Here is a 10,000-nt window from a genome sequence, read left to right on the forward strand (position 1 = left end):
ATTGTGTTTTACTGTATTATTGTGTTTTATCGTGTTTTATTGTGTTTTACTGTTTTATTGTGTTTTATCGTGTTTTATTGTGTTTTACTGTATTATTGTGTTTTATCGTGTTTTATTGTGTTTTACTGTATTATTGTGTTTTATTATTGTATTGTGTCTCACTGTGTTTCAATGTGTTTTATTGTATTTTATTGTGTTTTATTGTTTTACTGTGTTTTACTGTGTTTTATAGTGTTTTATAGTGTTTTATTGTGTTTTATTGTGTTTTACTGTGTTTTATAGTGTTTTATTGTGTTTTACTGTGTTTTATAGTGTTTTATTGTGTTTTATTGTGTTTGACTGTGTTTTATTGTGTTTTATTGTGTTTTACTGTGTTTTACTGTGTTTTACTGTGTTTTATTGTGTTTTATTGTGTTTTACTGTGTTTTACTGTGTTTTATTGTGTTTTATTGTGTTTTATAGTGTTTTATTGTGTTTTACTGTGTTTTATAGTGTTTTATAGTGTTTTATTGTGTTTTATAGTGTTTTACTGTGTTTTATAGTGTTTTATTGTGTTTTATTGTGTTTTACTGTGTTTTATTGTGTCTTATTGTGTTTTACTGTGTTTTATTGTGTCTTATTGTGTTTTACTGTGTTTTACTGTGTTTTATTGTGTTTTATTGTGTTTTACTGTGTTTTACTGTGTTTTACTGTGTTTTGGAGTATTGTAGCGCAATCAGTCTTCAACTTTCTTGTAGTAAAATATTTTACACTCAAGGATCACTCACTAGCCTTTTCTGGAGCTTTCGACCATATCCCACAGCCTTCACCAGCTCATTTATCACTTGTCATCATGTGACTGAAGTTCTTCGGTGTAACTGTCGGTGCTTCTTTATTAATATGTGGTCACATGGATCATAACTGAGCTCCTTCTGTTCACTAACAAAGGGAACATGGTTGAAAGCTCAGGAAAAAAAGTAAGTAAGTAAGTAATATCCTGACGTCAGTCCTGCTTTGTGTGATGTAGCTCACTGGTCAGAGTTAATGTTCATCTCCACATCATTTATCATTAATTATATTTATTGATTGATTATTTATGAAAATAAACACACTTCCTGTCAGTCTGAGAAGCGCGTGCTCCTCACAGCGCCCTCTAGTGCTCACAGGAGGAAACAGATAAAAATCTGCACATTGTTGGTGCAGTAATAAATGTTGCTGGTATTTCTGCAGCTCCGATCACCACCGAGTCTCCGGATCTTTTCCCAGCATGCATCTGCTCATCTCTTCTGTTCTTATTTTGGTTTCTTGTATTTCCGGACTTGTTTCCATTTCATCATTTGTTTTTGGACTTTATATTATCATTAATATCTCGTCCTTGTATTTCAGGACGTGTCTGGCGCGTCGCTGGCGGAGCTGCTCCTGTCGGACCTCCTGCAGGTGGAGAACGAGGCTCTGGAGGAGGAGAACTTCCCTCTGGGTGAAGGAGAACCGGAAGACGTTCATGTGGATCTGGAACGAGCCGCCGCCGCCGGCAGCGGGCCCCTGCTGGCCCCCCGAGAACGCAAAGCCGGCTGCAAGAACTTCTTCTGGAAGACCTTCACATCCTGCTGAGAGCCTTATCATCACCGTTCCTTCATCCTCCTCCTCTTCAGAAACTGTACAGAACATTTATCTATCAGATTATTGATTATTGATGATTAGTTTGAATGAATTGTTTAGATTTTCCAGAGAAACTCGATGAATCTTTCTGAATGTAAACTTTGTTTTGTGAACTGAGCAGATGATGAAACTATTTTTAATTGTTGGTTTGAATAAAATCTGTTTGAGACAAAGAGTGTGAAGAGTTCCATCATCAAACAATAAACAGCTGATCAGGATGAAGCGTTTTATTAAAGTCAGTTACAGCCGGGGGGGGAACACTGCACTTAATGATGCTCATAAAACACAGAGGACTCCATGGCAACAAGAACATCACACTGATCATGATCAGATGTTAGATGAGATCATTATTGACCTGCAGCTCACAGAAACACTGGAGAGGCTTAAAACTGATTAAAAACAAATTAAAATGAAATCAATACAACAAGAAGAGAAACAAATGATTCTCCAAAGATTTTAACACAGAAGATATTTCAATACTTCAATAAATAAATAGTGAATAAAACAGAAACATTGTGATGGTGTGTGGACATAATGTGAAAACAGGTATATAGACAATACGCAGCAGTGTTATATGTAACATGATATAGTTTATATATAGTTTATATACTGACCAATCACAGCAGTGTTATATGTAACATGATATAGTTTATATATAGTTTATACACTGACCAATCACAGCAGTCGGTGGAACAACATTTCATAGATTTTAGACATAAAAACAAAGATTTGAAAACTGAAATGAATCACAAAGAAAAGAACAATTTTGAGGAGATAAAACTCAGAAAAGCATCTTCATGTTCTGATCAGACTGTTTAGTCATCGTGATGTTTATGAACATATATATGAATATGTGTTGAGTCAGTTTTGTTGTAGAATAAACTATATGATGACGTCACAGTGAGAGTTCAAAGTGCTGCAGTTCATACAAATACTTCTTACATCAATCAATCAATCAATCTTTATTTATATAGCGCCATATCACAACAGAAGTCATCTCAAGGCACTTTTCACATAGAGCAGGTCAAGACCGTACTCTTTAATATACAGAGACCCAACAATTCCCCCATGAGCAGCACTTGGCGACAGCGGTAAGGAAAAACTCCCCTTTAACGGGTAGAAACCTCAAGCAGACCCCGGCTCTTGGTGGGCGGCCATCTGCTTTGACCGGTTGGGTTGATAGAGAGAAAGAGAGAGGGAAAGGGGGAGGGGGGACAGAAGAAAAACAATCACAACAACAACAACAACAAGCACAAGCAGCAACAGCCAGGGAAGGATGCCATCAGGACTGTGAAGGACCGCGAAGGTTCGGCCCGGGACTCAGGTTTTCCTGTGAGATGAGAAAGCACAAAAAACTCCGAGGAAGAAGCAAAGTTAGTGACATGCATTGATGTTACATGAATGCATACAGATGGAGAGGAGGAGGAGGAGAGAGGAGCTCAGTGCATGTTCTACATAAAGAGTTAATCTGCTCATAAAAAGCTTCAGTAACACAGATGGAGAACCTGCTGTGTGATCATATTCTATTGATTATATGTAGAGAGAATCACTGTGTCACTCAAACACAAACAAGCAACAAACTCTGTGGATCTTTAACACACGTTGGTAACATTTTATTCCTGAATAATTTGCAGTTATTAACTAAATAACTGCAAATTATTTGTCAAACTAAATATGATGTTGTTTCCTGTGAACGACCACATGACATAAAGCTGTAATTCTGTTTCCTGTCAGTCACATCTGCTCATAAACCCGTTAATTATTCATCTACACGAGAACCAGGAAGCTGCTCAACAACCACAATCACTGATCACTGATCACTGATCACGCGTGTGTGTGTGTGTGTGTGTGTGTGTGTGTATGTGTGTGTGTGTGTGTATGTGTGTGTGTGTGTGTGTGTGTGTGTGTGTGTGTGTATGTGTGTGTGTGTGTGTGTGTGTGTGTGTATGTGTGTGTGTGTGTGTGTGTGTGTGTGTGTGTGTGTGTGTGTGTGTGTGTGTGTGTGTGTGTAGCTGCTGCAGTCAGATTGGAAGCTTCTTTCATTCATTTGCTGTTTGTTAAGAAAAGCTTCAACACTCAGAACTTAATGAGAGCTGAGAGACAGACAGGTGAGAGACAGACAGGTGAGAGACAGACAGGTGAGAGACAGACAGGTGAGAGACAGACAGGTGAGAGACAGACAGGTGAGAGGCAGACAGCTGAGAGACAGACAGGTGAGAGACAGACAGGTGAGAGACAGATGGGAGAGAGAGAGACAGGTGAGAGACAGACGGGTGAGAGACAGACAGGTGAGAGACAGACAGGTGAGATACAGACAGGTGAGAGACAGACAGGTGAGAGACAGACAGGTGAGAGACAGACAGCTGAGAGACAGACAGGTGAGAGACAGACAGGTGAGAGACAGACAGGTGAGAGGCAGACAGCTGAGAGACAGACAGGTGAGAGACAGACAGGTGAGAGACAGATGGGAGAGAGAGAGACAGGTGAGAGACAGACGGGTGAGAGACAGACAGGTGAGAGACAGACAGGTGAGAGACAGACAGCTGAGAGACAGACAGGTGAGAGACAGACAGGTGAGAGACAGATGGGAGAGAGAGAGACAGGTGAGAGACAGACGGGTGAGAGACAGACAGGTGAGAGACAGACAGGTGAGATACAGACAGGTGAGAGACAGACAGGAGAGAGACAGACAGGTGAGAGACAGATGGGAGAGAGACAGACAGGTGAGAGACAGACAGGTGAGATACAGACAGGTGAGATACAGACAGGTGAGAGACAGACAGGTGAGAGACAGACAGGTGAGATACAGACAGGTGATAGACAGACAGGTGAGAGACAGACAGGTGAGATACAGACAGGTGAGATACAGACAGGTGAGAGACAGACAGGTGAGATACAGATGGGAGAGAGACAGACAGGTGAGAGACAGATGGGAGAGAGAGAGACGGGTGAGAAACAGACAGGTGAGAGACAGATGGGAGAGAGAGAGACAGGTGACAGACAGACAGGTGAGAGACAGACAGGTGAGAGACAGACAGGTGAGATACAGACAGGTGAGAGACAGACAGGAGAGAGACAGACAGGTGAGAGACAGATGGGAGAGAGAGAGACGGGTGAGAAACAGACAGGTGAGAGACAGACAGGTGAGAGACAGACAGCTGAGAGACAGACAGGTGAGAGACAGACAGGTGAGAGACAGATGGGAGAGAGAGAGACGGGTGAGAGACAGACAGGTGAGAAACAGACAGGTGAGAGACAGACAGGTGAGAGACAGATGGGAGAGAGAGAGACAGGTGAGAGACAGACGGGTGAGAGACAGACAGGTGAGAGACAGACAGGTGAGAGACAGATGGGAGAGAGAGAGACAGGTGAGAGACAGACAGGTGAGAGACAGACAGGTGAGAGACAGACAGGTGAGAGACAGACAGGAGAGACAGACAGGTGAGAGACAGACAGGTGAGAAACAGACAGGAGAGAGACAGACAGAAGAGACAGACAGGTGAGAGACAGACAGAAGAGACAGACAGGTGAGAGACAGACAGGTGAGAGACAGACAGGAGAGAGACAGACAGAAGAGACAGACAGGTGAGAGACAGACAGGTGAGAGACAGACAGGTGAGAGACAGACAGGTGAGAGACAGACAGGTGAGAGACAGACAGGAGAGACAGACAGGTGAGAGACAGACAGGTGAGAAACAGACAGGAGAGAGACAGACAGAAGAGACAGACAGGTGAGAGACAGACAGAAGAGACAGACAGGTGAGAGACAGACAGGTGAGAGACAGACAGGAGAGAGACAGACAGAAGAGACAGACAGGTGAGAGACAGACAGGTGAGAGACAGACAGGTGAAACAGACTGAATTATCTGTATGAGTCACTCAGAGTAACTTGGCTGCTGTTTACAGTGTTCATGGCGGATCGTCACCATGTCTGTCTGACTGTCTGACTGTCTGACTGTCTGTCTGACTGTCTGACTGTCTGACTGACTGACTGTCTGACTGACTGTCTGACTGTCTGACTGACTGTCTGTCTGACTGTCTGTCTGACTGTCTGAGTGATAATGTGAAAGCATCAACAGCAGACTGAAGTCGGGGCAGGGGACGTGTGTCCGGGGGGGTAAAACTGGTGTAATCTGTAAAGAAAAGTGGACATTGAAGTACTGATGAAGAAGAATTATGTCATTGATGTATAATGTAAACAGCAGTGGACCGAGGATAGACCCCTGTGGCACCCCAGTTCTGATTGACTGAGAACCAGCAGCAACATCCTGTCAGCCACCAACACTCCCAGTACGGAACCATCGCCGGCCTGGCCGAGTCCTCTACGACCCACTCGGCCCAAAGCAACACAACAACGTAACTCCCCCGAACCACCGACAGGCCTCCTGCAGCCGCCATCGTCTCAGCAGCACTCACAGCCCCCCCGACCCCCCCGACCCCCCCAGAAAACTGTGAACACCTCATCACTTTAACGTTTTTAGCACTCTGCTGCTCTACTTTCTCGGTGCTTTTGGTATTTCTTATGCACGTGTCTACTTCCAGTCGTTTTTTCATTAATAATTATTAAAGTTATGTTTGAGCTTCTCTGTTTGTTTTTACATTCATCTGCTGAAAGAGGAAAGTTTCTGTGATTTGAAGGCCTACGAGCAGGATTTGTGACATAGTTTGGAGCCAGTTGAGGTCCAACATACTGCTGACATGAGTGTCATGTGGAAACTTGAAGCCTCCAGTGCACAAACACTGAGAATAAACTCTGTTAGAAATGTATTATATCAGGATACAGACACATTAATATATAACACAACAACGACAAAACAAACACAACAACACAAGCAAGAGTTACAACCTAAGACTCGACACAATCAAAAGAAAAATGATCAATCTATAAATGAAGGAACAGTGATGAAAACATTTAAGATGAGAAAACAAAACAGTTTTAAATTCACTAACCAAGACCACTCCTTCTAGAATATGGATTTAATGGTTTATTGGGAGTGTGATGGAAGGCAGGGTGAAAAGGAGGAAGGATAGTTAGAGGGATGGTTGGAGAGGGAAGGATGGATGGGGGAAGGGAGAGGGTCGGGGGGTGTGAGGATGCGGGGGTGAGGGTCGAGGTCGTGGGATGCGGGATGAGGGGGTAGGGGTCGAGGGGATGAGGGTCGAGGGATGGGGAGAAAGAAGAGCAGGCGGGAAAGAGGGGAAGGAGGGAGTGGATAGGAGAGTGATAGATGAAAGGAGGAGAGGCGTCGACGTCGGGGAGGTAAGTGGGAACAGGGGTTGAGACTCAGGGTCGGGGTGCTGTCTCGATTATCTGGCATCTGTACGAGGCCCCCAAAGAGACTTCAACCAGAGAGGCGAGAATGTGATTTCTTAACATTATCCGGGTCGTGATGGATGTAGGTATGAGAGTGGGACGAGGCTGGGCATGGTGCTCCGGGAATCCGGGAATTGATTCCGCTGAGGTAGGTCTGTATGGTGGAAGACTTGATCTTGAGTTGAGTGTGGGAGAATGTAATGAAGCAGGAGAGGGTAAGAATGTCCGGTGAAGGGAATGGGAGTCCGTGGGAGACGTGAAAGGTTTTAAAGGAATTCCAGCCGGTGAAGGGGTTCAAGGGGTGACGCTGTTGATGATGTTGTCCCGTGAATTGGTGACCAGTTGTTCCAGTTGCGGGTTCAGTTGTAGATTGTGGCTGAAAACAGTGGGACTGGAGTTGGAAGAGGGTTGAAGGCTGGAGCTAATTGTCTGAATTTCTGAAACATGAAACAAGAGAGTGAATCGGCGATTGCGTTTTTGTGGCCTGGAATGTGGAGTGCTCGGATGATGAGCTGGTGCTGGGCTGAAACCAATGTGAGCTTGCGCACGAACTGCATGATGTCCAGATTGTGTGACCGGCCTTTGTTGAGGATGTCGACGACGGCGCTGTTGTCAGAGTGGATGGCGATGGTCTTTTTGGACCATTCATGCCCCCAAAGGATGGCAGCGATGACGATCGGGTACATTTCCGAAATGGTGGAGGAAGGGGCCAGGGAAGAGAAGTCGGGTGGCCATTCGGCAGAGAACCATCTGCCACCGTAGTAACCGCCAAAGCCGACTGAAGGGGCGGCGTTGGTGTATAGCTGGATGTCATTGGCGTCTGTAACGTGGACGTCGTAAAAGAAGGAGATGCCGTTCCAGGAAGAGAGGAACTGGTGCCACATTTTTAGTTCCATCTTGCACGCGCTGTCTAGCGTGACGTGGTCGTGGATGGATGGGACGGCGGTGGCTATGGAGAGAGGGTGTGACGAGAAGGATCGGCCCTGAGGGATGATGCGGGTGGCGTAGTTGAAAAGGCCCAGCAGAGAGAGTAATTGACGTTTGGTGCATGTGTTGGCCATGAGAAAGTTTTGAATGAGCAGAGAAATGCGGTGGAGTTTCTCAGTAGGCAGAGATGCTTGGAGTGTAATGGAGTTGAGGGTGATGCCGAGGAATTCCAAGGATGTGCTTGGGCCTTCTGTTTTCTCTGGAGACAGGGGAACGCCAAGATCAGTGAATGCGGAAATCATTGTGGTGAGACCGTATGACGGGGGCGAAGACGGTGGCGTGACCGTGAGGAAGTCGTCAAGTAGGTGGATGACGTATGGGAGTTTATAATTGTTGGAAAGAATCCAGCAGAGGGCTTCGGACAATGAGTCGAAATTTTTTGGGCTGCTCTTGCAGCCGAAGGTTAGACGCAGGGCAAAATAGTATGCGCCCTTCCAGGAGACCCCGAAGAGGTGCCAGTAGTCGGGGTGGATGGGGAGGACTTTGAAGGCGCTTGTGATGTCCGCCTTGGACAACCATGCTCCCTGGCCCGCGAGTCGGATGAGGGAAATGGCGTGGTCTATGGTGGCGTATTGCATGGAAAAGTCCAGGTTGGGAATCAGGCTGTTAATGCTTGGAACCGTGGGGGGACGAGAGGTCGATGATGAGCCTCTTTTTCCCAGAGTACTTCCTGGTTGCCACTCCGATTGGGCTGACTCTGAAAGACGGGAAAGGGGGGCTGGAGAAAGGGCCAATCATGAAGGCGTCATCAACTTCTTTTTGCAGTAGTCTGTCAACTGTGGTGGGTTCAGACAGGGCTGATTGCAAGTTGTTGCATATGTGAGTGGACTCAGGCGTGGCCTGCAGACCTGGATGGAAACCGTAAGTGAAGCCCTGAATGAGGAAGTTGACGAACTGGGTGTCTGGATGGTTTTGTAGGGCGGTGGCTAGGGCGTTGATGTTAACGGGGGTATTGAGATGCTTACACTGCTGTTGCTTTGTCAGGTAGTGTGGGCATGTGGCTCTGGCGTGGGCTCCCCCGCAGAATGAACAAGTGATTGATTGATAGGTATAGAAACCGTTGCCGCCGAAACGCAAGGCCAGGTCAAGAATTAATGACAAGTAATCATCGAGCTCGGACCTGCGGTCGGGGAAGGCTGAACAAATTATGTCTCTATACAATGAGAACGCAAAAGCGAACTCGGCGACTGTGAGGTCCTTGGAGCGAGCAGGAAGTGGCTGTTTAAGTTCCGAGGGGCCGAATGAGGTGAGCAGTTCCCTGGGGATGTGAGGATTAATTGATGTAGGGTGAATGAGTTGAGCGAGATCAATGTAATTACCGGTTAGGATCTGCTGCCTGAGGGTGGGAGACACGGGGGAGGGCCGGGCGGATGCTAGGGGGTGCACTGGTGGCTGGGCGGTGGCCAGGGTGTAGCTGCTGGATGGAGGTGTGGGAGCCAGGAAAAGGCCGAGGCTGGTCGTGTGTAAGGCTGTAGGATAAGGAGGTGCAGGTGCTGTAGTACGGGTAATGCTAGAGTGCGGGTGGTGGGGAGCCGGGGGGTAGGGGAGGAGACAGGGAGGGTGAAAAGAAGAAAGAGGAGGAACAGGTTGGGTGTAACTCGTGGAGCTGCTGGGGCCCGCTGTTGTTTGTGCTGTCTGAGCGGCTGCCGTGGTTGGTGCGGGTGGAGGAGCAGCTGAGATGGCCGGGAGGGAAGGAGCAGCAGAGATAGGAGCCGGAGAGGAGGAAGGGATGCTGGGTTGATGGAATGTATATGCGTGGGATGTAAGTGCGGCTGAAGAGAGAGTAGGAGGAGGAAATGGCTGTGGAGCAGAGAGAGCCTGCATAGGGTTAGAAGCAGACTGTACTGGGGAGGCTGAGGTTGCTGAGGAGGAGGGTGTGCGTGTGGCGGAGCGACGTGCCGTGACGTCACGGACGTCGTCGCGCGCGCGACGTCGGGAACCCGGAAGACCGTGGGAAGATGGACGGGAGAGAGTGCTGTCCTTCAGGGAGTTTGTGTATAATTGAAACAGTCTTGCCTTGTTGTCGGTGCGGTGGAAAGGAATGTTATTTTGGCTGAGGAA

At 46.8% G+C, this 10,000-nt stretch overlaps 1 protein-coding gene and 1 pseudogene across 1 annotated transcript in view; one reads left to right on the forward strand and one right to left on the reverse strand.

Moving 5' to 3' along the window:
• sst1.1 (somatostatin 1, tandem duplicate 1) overlaps window positions 1–1,856 on the forward strand; it is a 4,765-nt gene extending 2,909 nt beyond the window's left edge. The window contains exon 2 of the mRNA XM_044354382.1: window positions 1,366–1,856. Within this exon, the coding sequence (XP_044210317.1) occupies window positions 1,366–1,590 (225 nt within the window). The 3' untranslated portion in view covers window positions 1,591–1,856. The remainder of the gene's footprint in view (window positions 1–1,365) is intronic.
• A 5,455-nt stretch (window positions 1,857–7,311) lies between these two features.
• Window positions 7,312–10,000, reverse strand: part of LOC122984144 — a 3,058-nt pseudogene continuing 369 nt past the window's right edge.

This window comes from Thunnus albacares, chromosome 6, assembly GCF_914725855.1.
Source record: "Thunnus albacares chromosome 6, fThuAlb1.1, whole genome shotgun sequence".
In the NCBI taxonomy this organism is placed as follows: domain Eukaryota; kingdom Metazoa; phylum Chordata; class Actinopteri; order Scombriformes; family Scombridae; genus Thunnus; species Thunnus albacares.